The 20,246-nt window shown below is 40.9% G+C and overlaps 1 protein-coding gene across 1 annotated transcript; it reads left to right on the forward strand.

The window, feature by feature from the left end:
* Positions 1 to 4,309: 4,309 nt before the first annotated feature.
* On the forward strand, positions 4,310 to 16,225 carry LOC104460898 (zinc finger protein 131-like). The gene is given in 8 exon segments (XM_010077374.1): positions 4,310 to 4,433; positions 5,857 to 5,958; positions 6,783 to 6,927; positions 9,866 to 10,548; positions 12,840 to 12,970; positions 15,524 to 16,084; positions 16,086 to 16,149; positions 16,152 to 16,225. Coding segments are annotated over 8 exon segments (1,842 nt in total). The 3' UTR covers positions 16,184 to 16,225.
* Positions 16,226 to 20,246: the final 4,021 nt, after the last annotated feature.

Consider the following 20,246-nt stretch of genomic DNA (forward strand, 5'->3'; position numbering starts at 1 on the left):
TCCGTGCTAACGTCCGGTGCCTGAAATACAGGGAGTTGCTGTTGTAGTCCGGGAGGATAGTGGTGGTCAGATAGCTTCATTGAGGCAGATGTGTAAAAACAGATCTGCAAATCGTATGCGTGTGGTGTGAGGTGCACCCAGTGGTACAGGCAGCTGAGGTTAAGTCAGTAGCTGACTGTGTCTCCCAGGAAAACCCAGGTACACAATTGAAGTGGTCCAGGTTCCATGGCTTGTCTGTGGGCCTGCTCATAACTGGCAGCTTGGGTCTCTTCTGTCTGCATTCCCTGGCTTCTTGCTTTTCTCTGAGGACTGTGCCTTTTGCTCCCTCTCCACAGTAGTCGTGCTCTTTTTGAACAGATGCTACCCTGTTGGGCTTTTTTCTGCCATGTTACTGAGATTTTACAATGGGAATGCTCAATGAATGCTGCAACTGCGTTTAGATACACAATATTTTCACATTTTTTACTAGTTCAGTGTTGTCATGACGATAATGTAGCTATCATAAGTTGTATGTTTTCTTATTCATGTGTTTTAAGTGTTCTGAGAAAGACAATCTTTTAAAAATTTATTGGATTTAATATGGTTGCTCTGTTATTTTGAGGGATTTTTTTGGAAGTTAGCGATACAAACATTCAATTTGGAAGTAAATTGCATTTGGCTAGGTGGAAATTATGAGAGTTGGAGCTGCTGGTCATCTGTCTTAGACCCACTGTTGCAGATGAGGCAAAGCAAAGGCAGCGGCTGGATCTTCTCCCTTCCACCTCACTTTCCCCCTTGCCCTCACAGGCTGCTCTCTGTCCACTTTAAGACGCTGATAGATATTTCAGCATCTGCTTGGCAAAGCAGGGATAGCAGGTAGAGCTAGACTTCCATGCGTAGGTACTAGTGCTCTTCTTTTTTCATGCTCATGGCAAATTGGCTTCTCCTTGGGCCAGTTTTTCTGAGATGCAAGAGTGTGTTTTGTGGTGAAAAGAGGAGTTCCACAATTTCATTTACTTGATGTCTGTTAGTCATAAAAAAGTAACTTTGCTTTTATAATAACTGGGTAATTCTCCTCTCTACTGCTATCAAACCCCTGTGTACCCATATGTGTGTTTGTTATAAGCAGGGTAGAATTCACAGAGCCACACAAGGGAGTCAGCAAGCATGGTGGCATCAGCTCAGATGTCGTTAGTACATCTAAGGAACAGTCTTGCGCTCAGGACTTTCCAATTGCAATCACACACAAAAGAGAACCTGCACTAGAAGTCAGGTAGCACCTGCTCTCTAGTTTTCTTCTAGCACTCTGAAGAAAACTGCTTCTTTACCACACCATAAATTTCCATCTCTGTATGCAATGTTTGATTTGATACTAGCTGCTCTCCTGATTTTCTTCCTTTTGTCCATACAAAGTATAACAGTATAATGAAGAGTATATCTCAAATTCCCTTAAGACTCATTCAAGCCTAGTCAGAAGCTGCACATTCTTCAAAGTGTGTTAGGCTGGCTGTGAGAATAAACAATGTTTCTGTGCTAATGTGACTTTGAAATGGCTTTGATGTTGCTGTGGCATTCTCTGTGAGCCATGTGAATGATGTGGGGGTCGAAGATGCGTGCTGCTGCACAGATCTGAAGTAATTTTGCCTGGAGTTCATACGTGAATGGTTTTCATTGAAGCACTTGGACTCTCTCCAGAGGTTCTTTTGCGTAAGCAGCAGACTAACATCTGTGTCTCTGTCATGGACAGCCCATGTGATCTCTACAAGATCTGCTTTAGACACACTGTTTTGCCCAGAAGGGGAACTGGTGATTGGTGGCAAGCTCAGTGCAGGGGCATGATGCTGTCTCTCCAGCTCCCTGGCTTTGACAGGAGGCTTAGGGCACACGTGCCCACAAGAGGTCCCACCACGGTCATGGCAGTTAGAGGGGCAAACCGACCCTCAGGACCCCCTTGCACCTGCCAGACCCGCTTTGAGAACTTCCCAGACGAGGTGGCCTGCTTGCTTTGTGTAATTTCACCCTATGGGAGGACCACTCCACCCAAGAGGACACCCGCAACACACCTTCCAGAATCATCCAACTGAAACGGTATAAAAGACACCAGATGGAGCAGCCATGTGCCCCCCCATCACCCAGGACCAGCGATTCGACAGACGACCATGAATGAGTAATCACTGGAACCTAGGGTGGTGATACCCTTACCTGAAATTGAAAATAACTCCCCAAACAAAGAAAAGTACGTTTAGGGAGGAGAGATTGCTTTATTCTGCTCAGGGTGCAAGGTGGAATATTTATGCAAATCAAGCACAGTCAGTTATGGTCGTTTTGTACATTTATACAGTTGAAAGTGTTAGTTCTGTCTACTTTGCCACATCCTTCTGACTATAATGGGTTAGTTTTTATCTCTTCTTAGCTGCAGTTGGTTAGTTCTTTTCTCGGTTTGATTTAAAAACAGTGTTCCTTATATTTATTACCCATTCTTAGTGAGTGAGAGTCTTCATTCTGGGAGGGTTGTCCAGACACTGGGAGGTGTGGTTTTCACATTATCATGAGATGGGTTCATCATAAGTGCTCTCTATTCTAACAGCTGAGGACTTGTGATAACAAAGCACCCATGCTCTGGGATGTTTTAGGCTTCAAGGACAGCAATTCCTGCAGTCCCTGATTAGGGGTCCTTCATTAAATCACTCTCCTTGTCTTGAAAGGCAGACTGACCCAGCACTGTCTTAACTGTTCCTGGGTAAACAGTTTAACTTCTTCATTGCCGGATGACGATACTCCCCCTTTCCTATCATTATAACTTCTTGTCTACTTCTTCCCTTTCTCCTTTCCTTTCCTCTCCTTACTCTTCTCCAGTTCTTGGATAACACATGGTTAGAGCATAGACACATATATATGTATATATAGCTATATTCTTGATCACACTTATGATATAAGAACTATTGGATATATATATAGTTAAAGTTACACTTTCAATCGTGTTTATGATATAAGAACTATTGGAGATATCTATAGGCGGAAATTTTTCACTCAGAGGGTGGTGAGGCACTGGAACAGGTTGCCCAGGGAAGTTGTGGATGCCCCATCCCTGAAGGCATTCAAGGCCAGGCTGGATGGGGCCCTGGGCAGCTTGCTGTAGTGGCTGGCAACCCTGCCCACAGCAGGGGGGTTGAAACTAGGTGATCTTTAAGGTCCTTTTCAACCCAGGCCAGTCTATCATTCTGTGGTCCTATATATATAGTAATATTCCTGATCACATTAGTAATATGAGAATTGCTGGAAAAGTTTATTCTGCTTGGTGTAAGTACAATATAAAGTTTGGACTTACATTAGCTGCAGTTATACCCTTTACTGCACAGCCACTCTTTCTGTGTAATCAATAATTTAATTGGATTTTCTTAGTTGCTTGGTGTTAATTCTGCTTTTGTTTGCCCACCGGGGGATCTCAGAACCTTGTTGCAGTATGTTGCAGGGTTGCTGATTTGTGTTGTAACAGTCTCCATCCACTGGCAAAGCGTTCTGCTAAAGCTCTTCAGGTTGGAGAACCTCTGCAACTCCCACCCCCAGCTGTGTTTGTTGTATAAGTAAGGGAGGAGGGGCCATCAGATTATAAGCATACATGTCTCTTTCAAAAGGCTGGCAAAGAATATTTCACCTTGCAGGGGGTGAAATACAGTTTAATAGGTAAAGCAAAAGCCACACACATGAGCAAAGCAAAACAAGGAATTCGTTCACTGCTTCCCATTGGCAGGCAGGGGTTTAGCCATCTCCAGGAAAGCAGGGCTCCGTCACACGTAAGGGTCACTTGGGAAGACAAACGCCATTGCTCTGAATGTCCGCCACTTCTTCCCTATGTTATATGCTGAGCCTGATGCCATATGGTATGCAATATCCCTTTGATGAGTTGGGGTCAGCTGTTCCAGCTGTGTCCCCTCCCAACTTCTTGGCCACCCCCAGCCTGCTCACTGGTGGGGTGTTGTGAGAAGCAGAAAAGGCCTTGGCTCTGTGTAAGCACTGATCAGCAATAATGAAAACAGCCCTGTGTTATCAACACTGTTTCCAGCACAAATCCTAAACATAGCCTCCTACTGGCTACTATGAAGAAAATTAACTCTATCCCAGCCAACCCCAGCGCAATTCTACATCATTAACCCTGCCATTTACTACCTGTTAGCTAAAATCAGATAAACCTGTTACTGATACAGCTTAGTGTTTCTATTGGTTTTGTAGTCCCTGAAAAGTGCTAGTTAGCTGTCTCTGCATAGTATTTACTGAGTGGCGCAGTGTTCTTACTCTCATACCACATCTTTTGCAGACTAGTCCTTTCGCCATGGAAGCTAAAGAAACAATGGAATGTATCCAGGAGTTCCCTGAACACTATAAAGTTATTTTGCATAGACTGAATGAACAACGTGAGCAGGACCAGTTTACAGATATCACTCTGATTGTCGATGGTACGTACAGGCCTGAGAGACAGTTCTTATACAGAGAATTCAGAAAACTGTGCTCAGAAGCTGTTCAGTTTGTTACAGGTCAGCTGTCAAACTGGGCTGCTAACAAATTCTTGGTTCTGTACTGGTGTGCGAGTTGCTTAGAGTTTCATTTAAGATCTCAGGATGAACAGAGTCTCCATCAGTCATTAATAATTTGGGTCTGAACAAGGAGCTAAATATTTTCAGATAGAAGTCCCTTTTGAAACTGCTCTGCTATACTTAACATGTTGCCTAAGGATTTCCAAAACATTGTTAAAATCTGTTTCCCTAACTTGAGCTGATTGTTTGCATGCAGAGAACTTGTACCAAAATTGTGGGTTTTTTTAAAAAAAAAAAAAAACAAAACCAAACCACTTTGAAATAAGGTTTACTTCTTGCTTCTCTGATATCTGTCGCCTATTTTAATATATAGTTAAAATAGGGTAGGAGCACTCACATTTCTTTTTATGTATGTTCTAAGGACATAAGTATTAGTTTAAAAGGATGGTGGAAATATAAGTGCTTATTATCTCCTTAGAAAAGGTGGTGTCTGATAGATCACTTAAGATTGCTTCTTATCCCAAACATGTCAAAGAACAGAGGAGGACTTCAAGGAATATAGGCAGTGTCCACTAGGACAGACTTAGCTAAAGGAGTACCACCTGATCTTTAAAAGGATAGCAAGAACTGAGTTGAAGCAAAAGGGTCCTACATAGCTTGGATTAAAAAAAAAAGTAAGCAAATGAAGAAAAAATTACTCTTCAGGAACTGCTGTAGTTTCACTGACAGCGTTTGCGCAAAACTTATCCTGAATGTTTGTTCCTGCTCTGGTATTACCAAATCCATGTGTTAAGCTCACAGCTGGTTTTGTGCAGCTGTGTAGTTTTACTCTATGTTGCTTCTGTTACCTCTGTCCCTTGGAGCCTTATGAATGTTCAGTCCTGCGCCAGGGAGAAGGCAGCACAGTGATGGGGAATACACAGTTTGGAAAACAGGAAGAACAGAGCAGAACTGGTGTTTATGCTGGCAGAAGTGGTGATAAAATACATCAGTCTGTAAGAGCAACAAAAACCAAGGAGAACCTGGGTAAAATCGGAGAGCTGAGCCTGAGACATACAGGAAGCAGTTAGTATAGGAATTTCCCATAACTTACATATCTGAAAAGAAAACACTGGACTGAGTGAGTCCTGTGGTTGGTTGAGTTGCAGAGCGTCAGCAAGGGTCTGCATGAGACAGAACAGGCTAGCTGCAGTAGTATCCCATGTTACAAGGAGGCATGCTAAGTGACTATATGCTGCTGGAATAGATGTGTAGACTGCATGGTCTCTTTTCTGCATCTGCACTTATTCTGCGCTGTGAGTGAGGAGGTGTTACCCTAAACCAGAAATTTTGTTTTTCTTTGTAGGTCATCATTTCAAGGCTCATAAGGCTGTTCTTGCTGCCTGTAGCCAGTTTTTCTACAAATTTTTCCAAGATTTCACTCAGGAGCCATTGGTGGAGATTGAAGGTAATCTGGTTTGTACAAATAAAAACCTTCAGAGTTGCATGCCCAAGATGGAAGTGAATGTAGTATCCTTGGTACAGGCTTACATACGTGCTTGGTCATATCAATTAGCTTTCTCGATCTCAGCTCTTGAGTTATTCTGAGTCAGGTACCACCACTGGAAAAAAAATTGTCCCGAAGAAAAATTAGAAAGAAAAAGAATGGTCCTGAATTAAATGTTTTGTAATGGAAAGTGTGAGGTTCTGTGGGTGTTTTTTTCATTTTTGTTTTTTCTTCTCCCCAATACATGGCTAATGGAGGTCAGGCAGACCCAGTATGTTTTTAGGACTGGAAGTGACAGGTAATCTTTGCCCTGACAACAGCCATTCTGGTCAGATGAAAAAGGCTGTGAGTGATGGCCAATGGGAGACACCTTGTCTGGGGTGCAAGAACAGGATAGAGATGGAGCAATACTTGCCGGGTAGGCAGGGAGCAAATTCCTGGAGCAATATTTCAGCCTCCAGTAACTTGCTGCTCAGAGGTCTCTTGAGAGAGAGATTGTATTTTTTGTGTTTAAATCTATACTTTTTATTATTCAAACAGCTTTTTGTCCACTTATCCTTCCTTTTATCTTCGTCGTAACATAACTCTGTAGTTGTTCCAGATTCACATGTTTCTGTAGTAGACTTTTAATTCCAACATGAGCCTTGTAAGTGTGTAATCTTCATGGAACTGGTGGCTACAATACTGTGAGCAAAATGGTGAGCAAGGAAGTGTGTGAGATTTGTCAAATAGATGAGACTGAGGAATTGCTGAAAGAAACTGTTGTTTTTCTTGCCTGTTTACAGGTGTAAGTAACATGGCGTTTCGTCACCTAATTGAGTTCACCTATACAGCAAAACTAATGGTCCAAGGTGAGGAAGAAGCAAATGATGTTTGGAAAGCAGCTGAGTATCTACAGATGTTAGAAGCGATCAAAGCACTTGAAATCAGGTAAGCACATAAGCTTTTTTCTTCCCAACACTGAAATCTAGAGTCACAAGAATCATTTTACATGAGCTGTCTGACAGTATTTTGCAGTGCTGTTCCTGAGCCTGGTACCTCCTAAACTTGTGTGGGACCTTTTACTGTAAGATACAGATCAGAATTATACAGGCTAAAAAAATGAATGTCACATTCTTTGGGCTGGAACTTGATGACAAGTGACATGGCTGGTAAATGTTGCAGACATTGCGGGGCTGTGACTTTATGGTAACTAATATCAGGTCTCTGTGCTATCTGACTGCCCACACCTGACTGACAATGTGCCTCAGGTAATTAGACCACATTAACAAGCTTGTGCTCATGTTTTGATTTCATGGAGCTTTCTTCTGTTCCTGAGAGAATAAGCAGTGATCTTAAAACTTCTTGCTGCAAAATTAACCTCTCAAACTTCTTGAATCAATGTAACTGTTATAATCAGTTTTATGTGGGATTAATGCGTAATCAAATGTTGCTGTGATGCTTTTTATCCAGTACCAGAAACTGTACTCCGTCACCAGACTCCAAACTGAAAAAAGCACGCGCCAGTCCTATCATGCTGTTTTTCTTCCCCTTCATTCCCTTTCACTTTCACAAAGTGCTGTCATATTCTCATTCCTTCTGCGTGCTTTACAGTTCTGCTGGCATGAAGCAGAGGGAGGGGCAATAAATGCTCCCAGCATTAGGGTTATTGTTGCTTTCTCTTCTAGACCTGCTGAAAGGTCTTTGCATTCAGGCTAAGGAAAGACAGTTGCTTCCCTTTTTATCTCCCCATAGACACATTAGCCAAGGAGAGTGGCATTGGCCCCAAGTTCCTCTAATAGCCAGCGAACATTTTGTTGAAAAAAACATCCATGACATGATACACTGGAAACTTGGTTTTCAACATCAACATTTATTTCTGAATTAACTTATTCTGTGCTTATTTTGTGGATTGTCAGTAGAGATGATTAAGTATGTAATTTTTTTTAATAGGAAAGATATGGGATTGTGCATTTCTCGTTCTACCCTCCAACCCCACAAACACTTTTTTTTTTTTTTTTGACGTTATTAGGAATAAGCATGGTACTGCCAAAGGAATATATTTATTTTTTTGATTCGGGAAATAAGCAGACCTTAGCTGTCTGCTGGAGGAATTTAAAACAAACTTGAAACTGAAAAAGTCTGTTCTACTCAGTATCACTTTGAGTCAGGGTACATTGGTAGAGCTCTTGATTCATATCCCTCCATCAAGCTTAACTGTCCAGTCTGCAATGATTTCCCACCATTGTATAATGTTATGCAGTTTTTTGGTTATGTATCACTAGCGAACGCTGTAATTCTGATGTTACAAGGGAACTAACATTTTGCTTAACGAACACACATGCAAGCCAGTCTATTCTTAGAGTTATTTCCATTGTTAATAGATTTTGAAAAGTTTTTTGTGAGGGTTTGTTTGGTTTGTTTGGGGTTTCTTTTGGTGAGAAAAAGAAACTTGAGTACTATGGTCAGTCTCTGTTTCCTCCTCCACAGTAAGAGGGGGAAGAATTGAAATACAGTGCCTCAGTCAGAGCTTTGACTGAAAGCGGTAAGCTTCAGAAACTTCAGCTCACGTAGAAATTATTATAGAACTAACTATTTTTATAATGCATCAAATAGTTGCACGTCGCATAATCTAGACTAGAAAGAAAACAACCACCTGTTATTCCTTAAAGGGCAGTTTTGTTGTATGTGTGTATCCCCATTCAAAGTGTTGCACAATGTGGTCAGGGACAGCAGTCTCCTCTTTGCTGAGCAGATTATTCTTTTGGTAAGTGATCCTGAAGCTCCTTCTAGTAATGTGCAAAGTAACTGTCACCAGAAGTCCAGGCTAGATGAAACTGTAGCTTTAGCTGCTCTCTCTTCCTGTGAATAGAGTAAGGTGCAATAAGCTATATCCTGCATTAGATCATTAGCCACACATCTCTGACATATGACTTTCAGATACTGGGTGAAGCCTTATCTCTCCTATTACTTGAAATGTGAAAGTGATAGGGAGTAGATTACATGAAAGGATTCATCAGGCTGCAAAGGAAGGTAAAAGTACAGCTTACTCCTGTCAGTCTGATTTGAGGGGAAAATGGCCACTCATTTTTGAAAAAGATAATCAGTAGTAAAGCCTCCAGCACATAAGTACTGGAGATGATCTTTAGGGTGTGACTTGAAAGCATCGGCCCACTCAGCTCTGTCTGTGTTTGAGATGACATGCTATCCCTGACATCTTGGAGGAAGGGGCTTCTGTATGATACAGGAAGAACAGGAACAGAGCTGGGGTTATGTTTAAGCCCAGAAAATTAAACTAGAATACTCTTTCCACATCCCAGTGGCTTTTATTTTTACCTCAGCTGTTCGCTGTGTGCTTTCCTGAAGGACAAGATGTTATAACAATCACTGTGTGAAGTCACAGCTGTTGTGTTTTCTAACAAGCTGTAAGCACTGCAGGCAGTTGCACACACTCCAGAGCTTAAGAGCTCAATAGTGTAGCAAGGACTTGAATCTTATTTTTGAGTAGGCAGGCCAAAGAACTCCTTCCTTCAGGGAAGCTTTCTTTACAAGTACAGAATTTCACAAGTTTCCTAGATAAACCTGTGTCATTAGGTTAACTGTCCTTTCTTCTTGATAGGAGCTTTGTATCATTCAAGCAGAGCTATTTAAAACACTTCAGTAGCCTTATGTTAAAGGCGCTGCAGCTTTAACCATGCTGTTTTACAGCTCTAAGGAGTATAGATTAAGGAAAAATTAGCTTCTGACATGCAATACAGGTTATGTGGTCATTCATCATTCAGCTTTGAGAAACAGCTAGGGAGTATTGGATGCAGAAGCTCCGTATTAGGGAGGAACTGTCATGTCAGTGCTTATGGATCCTAACCATGTTTATGCAAATGCTTTACAGGAACAAAGAAAATTCATCACCCTTGGAATCAAATCAAACAGAAGACAAAGATAAACCAAAAAAGAGGAAGATAGCTGAAACCTCTAATGTTATCACAGAAACACTGCCATCTGCAGAATCGGAGCCTGTTGAAATTGAGGTTGAGATTGCTGAAGGGACGATTGAAGTGGAGGATGACAGCGTCGAAACACTTGAAGTAGCATCTGCAGAGCAATCTATAAAGTACATACAAACAACGGGTACATCAGATGAATCTGCTTTGGCTCTTTTGGCAGATATCACCAGCAAGTATCGTCAGGGAGAGAGAAAATGCCAGATCGAAGAAGGTGATAGTGCAACTGATCCCTCGTGCAAACGGGTAGAAGGTATTGAAATTGTGGAACTCCAGCTGGCACACATGAACAATTTATTCCACTGTGAGAAATGTAATCGTTCGTTTAAATTGTTTTACCACTTTAAGGAACACATGAAAACACACTCTGCTGAGAGTTACAAGTGTGACATATGCAATAAAAGGTACCTACGAGAGAGTGCCTTGAAACAGCACCTCACCTGTTACCACCTTGATGAAGGTGGTGCCAGCAAGAAGCAAAGACCTGGCAAAAAAATACATATATGCCAGTACTGTGAGAAGCAGTTTGACCACTTTGGACATTTTAAAGAGCACCTCCGGAAGCACACAGGTAAGAGTACTGCTGTAGTCATCTCCCTGTGGCCTTGGCTCAAGCATTTCAGGGTTTTGCATGTTCTAGGGAAATAGAGAATATGCTGAAGAGAACACAAGTCCTGGGTGCTAGAAATACTTAGCTTCTAGTTATAACTAAAATGCTGGTTTGTCTTTTTGTTTGTTTGGTTGGTTGTTTTTTTGCTTGTTTGCTTTTCCATAGAGATCAACTTTTGAGGGATTAAGGTGGTTAAAAACAGGCACCTAACACCATAAAGCACTAATGATGCTTGTCTCTCAAGTCTATTAAATCTTAAAGATTTTTTCAAAATAATTTCTTAAGGCATGTTTCCCTCTTCAAAAGTACCAAAATGAGGAGCTACTTGTATTTTCACAATTCTACTAGTAGATGTTTCTGTTGAAATATAAGCTGAACTGTGAGCTGCTCAGTGGAATACAGTTTAGAGAGTTTCTTTATCTAACAGAAATTCTGAGCAAATGCCTATTAATGCACTGGACATAAAATACCACCTAAAAATTCTCCTTTGTACCGTCTGGTTTTGAAAGTTTTACCCTTGCTTGTGACATCTCATCTATTATTTGATTTTTCTTTGTTAGTTAACACAAAAAAAAATTTCTAGCGACTATAGTACACTTTTTTACTGTAAAATCTGCCTCTCTGAAATCTGGATAGCATCTTTTGAATACAAAATGACTTGTACTCCTTCTTTCTTCTTTATAATATGGGAGGTTAAGATGCTACTTTTTCATCTCACTGAAAAGCCTACTTTCTGAACAGGTACTGAGCATTATACAGATAATTCTGAATGTATGTGGTCCTGTTCTTCCACATGTTTCTGTTTAATATGTCAGTCACGAGTCATCAGTAAGAATTAAATGGAGGGTAGCAGCCCTATTTCTTTTGCAGCTTCTTATTGTTGTTTAAGCCTTTTAATTCTAATTTATTTGTATCTGTGTATAACGCATGGAATCTAATTGCTTTGGGCTTAGCATTTTCAAAAGCCTTAATCTTAAAATCAAAACAGATACTATAATTTAACTGTGGTCTTCTAAGGTTAGTGGAAAAACTCTCATTGAGCCAAAGGCTTTCTAAGTTCTGACTTCTGTATAGAACAGGATGAATGCTAAAATGAAATTAAAAGGCCTGGGAGAAAATGTCCTACAAAGTATTCAATCCTGTTGCTGTTTGATCACAACACCAGCAATAACATGAAAGTATCAATTGGGGCAGAAATAGACAATTTTGCAGTGTTGGTATTTTTTTTGATGTAGGAATTTGACAACTACTGCAGTCCTGAAAATGCAGGCTTTTAAAGTAGCTAGGATCGATTCTTACATTGTTCACTGAAATGTTCCAGCCTCTTTTGGAATTTCTCAAGCCATTTGTTTCAGTAGTGATGGTGGTGTCAGTACCTCCATAGATTCATTATCAGACTTTCAGAAGAAACAACTGTTCCTTAGTTTTTGGACTTTAATTTCCTTGGATTTCATTGTGTTTGTGCATGGTGAAATTAGTAAACAGAGGCACCAGTTGTTCTTTGTTATTACTGTCACCAAGTAGCAACAATATGCTACTTTGGATGAAAAAGAGAGAATGACCTGTTTTCAGCCTCCCCTGCTGTTGTCCTTGGCTGGCTTCTGTGTTTGGTACTAGGTTTGAAATGAGGTGGCCAAACTGAAAGGAATTTGTAACTTGCTTGCACCCATTTATGTCCCCCTGTCTTTTCTCTTCACTGTATTTTGGGGTGAGAGGGCATTGTTTGTTTGTTTGTTTAACGCTGATGCGTTGTTATTTTGTGGTCTTTCCGTGCCAACTTCTTTTTCTGGAGCTCAGTTTCAGCTCTCAAGCATAAGCTGTTATTGTTCTTGAAAATGAAATTTTGTGCTATTTAAATACTTCCTTCTTCAATGTGTTACTTTGTATATTTACTAATATTAGTTCTTTAAGTGTAAATAGTACCAGATGAAAAGAAAGAAATAGCTGCTATTTCTTTAAGATACTTCATCAGAGTAGTAATCTGATTTCCCTAAAAACCAAGAGACACTGGTAATTGTTACACTGGGTTTTTTTCTAAATTTTCCTAAACTCTGCATTAGGGTTTTGTGCTTTTGTTTACATAAACAAAGTTTACATAGATTGTCTTTCTCTTCTTCTGTAGAATGATCCAGTCGGCCATGACTTTACAGTGTATTTATCAACCTACAGAAAAGGGCGAGGGGCAGGCGAGAGAGCTGACAGAAAACTGGCTGGTTTTATACACTTAAAAGTCCCTCTGTCTGTCTTAACAGGTGAAAAACCATTTGAATGTCCAAACTGCCATGAACATTTTGCTAGGAATAGCACGCTCAAATGTCACCTGACAGCCTGTCGGTCTGGAGCTGGTGCTAAAAAGGGAAGAAAGAAGCTGTACGAATGTCAGGTGGGTAATGGAAGTAGCAGAGTCTGAGGCAGGATACATCTTTCCTGTGCTGAGAGAGTGTGGCAGTACTGAGCAGAAAGGCAATGTGAGTGGGCTTATGTCTCCAAGAGCTACTTTTAGTAAAATTAATATAAGGGTCACATTCAACTACAATATGCAGATAAATTCTTATGTCTAAGTAGTTCCATTTAAATATGGAATTACTGACATAGAGCCTCATAATACTTTTGATCAGAGAGATTTTTATGGGTAGGTAAGGGTTCATCTGCATCTTACTGATCTTTCAGCTTTCTTTTCAAGGTTCTTAATGAACTGACCTAGGCTTTTCCCACTTGTCAGCATGCTTCACTAAAGTCTAAAATACAAAGTATTATTTTATTTCCTATTTTATTATTCTTCTGATTGACACGCAATTATTGACTTTGTCTCGACAGTCATTCCAACTTATGCTGACAATCTCTAATGTCTTCTAAGCAAATATAAATGCTGTAGATGGATAGCTAGGGTACTTGGTCACTATATGTAACAGATTTGAAAAGCAGTTCAGATAAACCTTACTTAGCTTTTAAAAGCTGATTCTTAAAAGCTAGAAAATACAAGGGTTGAGGTTGGTTGTGGCATTTTTATTTGCCATTTCGCTGCCGCACTGCTGTGACAGTCTTAAAGAAGAACATATTTCTCACTCTTTCTCCCTCCCCGTTCCTCCCTCCCTTCCCTCCCCACCCCCATCTCTTTCTCTCGCTCACTCACTTTCTCAGTCTCTCTCTTTTTTCTCTTAGGGCTCTCACCTTATTCATTTCACAGAGTGGCTGTGGTTTGAGGTTAAATTGGGTTGCGTAGTGAGGAAAACTGCTGGATATAATTTTTATTTGTTCCAAAAGAGTGATCATATTCACAGAAAGCACTGAATACTGTAGGAGGTGAATTAATTTTGTGTTGCTAATCAAATAATTTATTCAGAAGTTTCACTGGTGCTGTTCCATCATTTAGTTGTGATGCTAGTCTGAAGTCAATTCTTGGGACCATACCTTTGTCTTAAAGATAAGTTTGTTCTGAATGTGAGACTTACTGTATAACACAAAGTTGTACCAAATAGCTCCATTAAACATACTGTTTTATCTTCGTGGCACTTTGGTCTAATCGCTTTGTGTCATAGCTTTCTCTTTCTAAATTGATACCGCATCCTCTCACAGCTGGTGTGAATGTGGATTAGTGTTTCTTCAGCCCGTGGAAACTACAGTAATTCTTGGATACATTTTTCTTGAATTTTTCTCTCCTTAGAACTAAATTTGAATCCTGATCAATAAATAAATCTTGGCTCACTAAGCAAAGAGGAGAAAACAAAATTGTGCTTCCTTGATGAACACTTTTGGTACTCTTCAGTGTATACCTTGAGTACTGAATTGGGCTCTGCAAGGCAAGAACAATAATTATGTGCTTGGGCATTACCGGTAGTCATTAACTTTGTGTGACTAAGCAATTTTGAGTGCTTATCTATAAGGTTCATGTTTTAAGAAGTCTATGTGCAACTTCTTTCTGAAGTGTGAGCTTAGGGGAGGGAAAGCATGGCACTGGCATCACAAACCCATTTCACCAGCAAAATGGCAATGTTTAGCTCTGCTACACAGACCTGTTCTTGAGTTAATCCCTTTCAGATACTCCATCATCCTTCTGTGCTGTTGCTGAAAATCATGAGGAGCTGGAACAATCATTTTCAAAGCTATTTGCCAGCAGTGAAGGGGTGTTGAAGCGTGTTCTTGGCTGCTTTCTGCAGCCAGGAACACTTGCATGGACAAAGACTCCTGAGCCTGTTTCTTTACTCCAAGCCTGACTGTACCCCACTCTTCTCCCTCTCCTACCCTGGCACCTCATTCATGTCTGCGGTCTGTGTGTGTTGTTTTAAGGCTGCTTGCCTCAGTGCCAGCTGAAGGGAAGGAAGTATACTCATGTGCTTTGTGAAAATTGTGCATCTGCAGTTGAAGAGGTACTTTTAGCTGGAAGATGATTAAAGGGACAGAGTTTTAAGAGACTTTTACCTCCGGAAATCACTCAAGTGTTTTTTTGAAATGGCAAAACGTGAGAGTTCAGTCTAGTCAGTTAAACCTCACAAGGTCACAAGCAAATGGAAGCTGCTAAGGAGAAGCTGGCTAGTAGCACTGCATCTAGAACTTCAGTAAAAGAACAGTTTGTATTACACTCTAATTGTACAGTATTATTACATAAACAGCTTTCCACCCAAAATGCTAGCCCTGGACATTTACTGGGAGATGATACTGTACGTGAAAACTTTCAAATGCTGTACTGACTCATAAATTTCATAGGTATCCTGTGTATGCACAACTTGAAGTAGCACACTGTTTCTTAAAAATGAATAAATATCAGGTCTTCGGTTCATCTGAAGCAGAATTCTCAGCTTTTACCTCTAACGTGTATGTTTTTTTTAATCAAAGTAGCAGGAAGCTACACTATGTGGAGCCATGATCTGAAATAGGCACTACACTTTTTGTCATATTTCTGTTGGCACTGTTTAACTTACTGTATCTTTTGTTTCAGGTTTGTAACAGCGTGTTTAACAGCTGGGATCAATTCAAAGATCACTTGGTAATACACACCGGTGACAAACCCAACCACTGCACCTTATGTGATTTGTGGTTTATGCAAGGCAGTGAGCTTAGAAGGCATCTCAAAGAAATGCACAATATTTCAGAACGGATAGTGACAGAAGAGGTCCTTCCAGTGGAAGCTGTGGAAGCTGAACCAGTGACATCAATGACTATAATAGAACAAGTGGAGCAAGTCCATGTCCTACCAGTAATTCAGGTACAAGTGGATCCTGCACAAGTAACTGTGGAACAGATGCACCAGGATCTCATACAGGACAATCAAGTGAAAGGCACACAGCTGGAGGAACTGCAAGAACAGGTGCAAATTAGTTACTTGGAAGTTGAACACATTCAGACTCATCAAGGTGCTGAAGTTCATGTGGGGCAGTTACATGTTGGGCATGTAAATCAAATACAGATGGAAGAAGTACAGGCAGAACTTACAGATGGAACAGACCTTGAACAAGCGGAGTATGAAAGTGTTGATCAGGGAGAAGCAGAAGAAAAGGAACCCTGATCAAGTAGATGATGCAGATAAGGAAGATCATGAACAAGCTGAAGACTTAAAAACTCAACAGCAGACATGCAGAATGAAAAGGCGGATAACTAGGACAAATAACGACACTGTGCAGGTTTAGAAATTAAATACCAAATTATTTTTGTTAGCTTTTACATTGGTTTTTGAACTGTCTGTGGTAATGTTTCCAATATGCTGTCCTTAGCAAGCTGGACAAGTGGACCAAGATTAGCTTTCTTCATGTACAACTAAACTTCTCTCATGTGAAAAATAACTTTTTTCATTCATGTAATACCATGCAACAGAAACTACCACAGACATGGACAGCTTTGTGAACATTTTAATAATCAATAGGTTGTATCATTGGTACACCACCTCTGGGGATATGTAAGTGTAACTTCACCTCTTTTCATCTTACAATAGAAGCAAACTCTTTTTATAGATTTTCAGAGTGTCTGTGGCAGAAGAATCAGTAAAATCTGGTGAGTTCTATTGTAAGTGGCAACTGGGTACCTGTGAATTTTTGGATCAGGCTGCTGTATCCTAACAGTGGTCCGTAACTTTCAGGCTGGGGGAAAAAACCATTGTTGATGGAGGTCTCAGAGCACAAAAATCCTGTGCCTTTTCCACACTGACTGGTTAAATTTCCACAAAGTTCATAGTGTTTAAGAACCTAGTTCAGTAAAAGGCAATGTAGGTAATGTCACAGCGCTTTATATTTTTGCTTAAAATTGTCAGCTACTGATTTATTTTTTTTGCATTAAATTTAGAGGCGGGGGGCTGGGGGAGGAAACATTCTACAGGAATGCTGCAGGACACTTGAAAAGGGGCACTATAAAATAAGAAAAGGTTGGTAGAATCTGTGGTAAGTGTAAGCTGGAGGAAGGCTACCAGCAGACTCTTTTATGATCATCATTTTTGAAAATGAGTATGTTTAAACATAGAGGAGACTTCTCTGTAAGGTATCAGGTTCCTGTTTTTTTGAAACAAAATTCTGACACTTGACACAAAGATGTGCTAAACACAAAAGTAAAAGCCATAGGTGTGAGTGCTAAACTGTGGGTTGAAAAGCACGAGTGTAAATAATTTAATCAATATTAGACAATAAAACAATACCAACCATTAAATGTTGCATTATTTGTTTCATCCAATAAATTAGGAATAACTGAGCTACTGGCAATTACAGTCCCAGGTCTCAGTGGTAAGAATCAATCTCATTTTTAGTAAGATTAATAGCTGTTTACTGTAAAGTTTGATTTGTTTAGGAAATACTGTTATAGTTCTATGTTCAAGGATGCTAGGGACTTCTAAATCTCAAATATTGCCTTGAGATTAGAGGTGCTCCACACTTCTGAAAAACTTTATTTTCAAAGCCTTAACTGGAGATTAATTTTTGCAAGGATGTTCCCTAATGCTCTTGGTAATTCTGTAGATCTTAGTTAAAATCGGGCTTTTCTATTCAGTCTTCTCCACGTGCAGAATTATTTCCTGGGATTTGTGCTTTTATTTAGTCTCGTTCAAAATTATTCTTGTGTTTCATTTGAGAAACTGTTGCAAAACCAACATGGATCTCAATTAAAATTTCAAGCAAATTGATTAATGTAACTTGTATTCTTTTTTTTCTGATGTTTTGTGTTTCTGAGATACGAGTAGTATGTGATGAAATTCTGTGCAGAGGGAAGACTGTGGCCCAATGTTAATCATGAAAATAAATGTTGGCTATTGTACTTACACCTGGCTTCTGATAAGCAGCTCATCTTCTGATAACGCAGGCCTGCTTGCTTAGCTGTGTAACTTTAATTTTTTAGGTATTTGTGCATAGAGACACACAGTCTGTATCTTTGGAATTAAAGGAACAGTCTGCCTGTGTGTCAAACCAATTAAACTAACTTTTAGGTAATTTAAGCCCAATGTAAATTGAGCAGTTACGTGGTATTGGTAGCAGGGCTGTGGTTTGGTAAGCACAGCTGGGCTATTTCTCTGTTCTGTTTGATCTCCCCTTTTCAACAACTATTCATTAATTTGGTAGGAGAGAAATGATGCTCTGTTGTTGCATCTAGTGCTGCCCAATCCAGATACCTGCTGAGCCTAGGTGGGAGCATGGTGGGACCATGAGCAATCGCCTTCTCACTGTGAGGGACAGGGTGAAAGGCTCTCCTCAAGTAAGAACTCCCCTGGAGAGCCTGTCCCTCGGTAACCCCCTCTTCCCTATAATTTATTTCCCCAGCCCCTGAAGCCCAAATTTCTCCCACAGGTGGAGCCCCTCATGCTTCTCTATTGCAACCACTGATACTAGGGGAGGGAAGACTAATGGGGGAATCAGAAGCTCTGTCTGCTCTCTGGAGTCGCCACCTTGCCATTCTCTTTCTGCCCCACATGTCTGTATAGACACACAGAACTTTCCAAACTCTGTATTACTTACACACCATTGGAGGAGTTCTTCCCTCTAAAGGAAAAGAAGCATGACCAGCAGGTTGAGGGAGGTGATTCTCCCCCTCTACTCTGCTCCTGTGAGATCCCACCTGGAGTACGGTGTCCAGGCCTGAGGTCCTCAGCACAGGAAGGACGTGGACCTGTTGGAGTGAGTCCTGAGGAGGGCCATGAAGATGGTCAGAGGGCTGGAATACCTCCCGTACAAGGACAGGCTGAGAGATTTGGGGTTGTTCAGCCTAGAGAAGAGAAGGCTCTGGGGAGACCTTATAGCAGCCTTCCAGGACCTCAAGGGGGCCCACAGGAGAGGTGGGGAAACACTCTTTGTCAGGGAGTGTAGTGAGAGGATGAGGGATAACAGTTTTAAGCTGAAAGAGGGGAGATTTAGATTAAATATTAGGAAGAAATTTTTTACTGTAGGGGTGGTGAGACACTGCAAGACGTTTCCCAGAGAAGCTGTGGATGCCCCATCCCTGGAGGTGTTCAAGGCCAGGCTGGATGAGGCTTTGAGCAGCCTGGTCTAGTGGGAGGTGTCCCTGCCCATGGCAGGGGGGGGGAAAGTAGATGATCTTTTAGGTCCCTTGCAACCCAAACCATTCAATGATTCTCTGATAAATACATACATACTGCTGGTCCCCAGAGCCCTGTGTTATGTGTATCCTGGTCTTTAGCTTGCAGTGGGGCGGCGCATGGTGTCAGTTATTGAATTTATGCCAAATGAAACTAATCAGCTGAAGAGGTGGGGTCTAGGCAGTGAGAAATGGAAAAGTTGTAATGAACAAAAACCCACAAAGTGTGTCTGGATATAAAATGAAATTGAGCATTAATCTGAGACTGAAGTTAGAAGAATTTTAGATTCATATGTGATATTCATGGGATGCCATAATCTACTACTGAAAATAAAGCAGGGAGGGGAAAGGGAGCTGATCAATAGTTTGAGACCACCGAGTTATTCAGGAAATGTACAAAAGGACTAGCTGCTTTTTTTTTTTTTTTAACCAGTCTTCCTGAGCCAAAGCATGTTCCATCTGCAAGCTTATGAGGATGAAATTGGATGTCAGTCCTGTGTGAAATGGTCACTAGAGGATCGAGAAGCCTCTGCTTTGTTTTGCCTGCCAGCAGTGGAACTTGTAATTAGCAAATGGTGCCAAATATGGTGCTCTCTTACACAAATTCTGTAACTCATTATTTCTCCAATGAGAAAACATTTATAATGGAAGTTTAATTTTGTTGCTTATTTTTAAGGGTTGAAGTATCTCTCCTACAGTGACTATCATGAAAATGTAACGTGCCATTAATTTTTTTTTGTTGTTGCTGTTTCCAACAACTCTATTCTTAAACTATAGTGTTTGCTGCTAGCAAATCATTTAAAAATTAAAGCAACCTGCTTATCATGAAAATACAAATAATTTGCAGCTTGTCCAACAGCTGGCAGCTCAGGCAGGCACGGCAGAAGCTGGAGACCTTTCCCACTCGCCAGCTCCCACTGCTGGACTTAACTTTATAAGTGTGCCCGTGTTCGCATCCTCGCCACGGCTTCGTGCGCACGCTGAGAGGTGCCGGCGCAGCTCCCCGCTGCCTTCGGCCTGACGGGTTTTTCTTCTAACTGGAACCTGGAGTGATCTGTCACTGTCCCTGCTGGAGCTTGTCTTTCCCATGCCTTTACAGGGGGGCTGGCGGCCTTTCGGGGAAGTTATTTGTACCGTTAAAAGACCTGCAGCTAGGA

This window comes from Pterocles gutturalis, unplaced genomic scaffold (assembly GCF_000699245.1).
Source record: "Pterocles gutturalis isolate BGI_N339 unplaced genomic scaffold, ASM69924v1 scaffold41148, whole genome shotgun sequence".
Lineage (NCBI taxonomy): Eukaryota > Metazoa > Chordata > Aves > Pterocliformes > Pteroclidae > Pterocles > Pterocles gutturalis.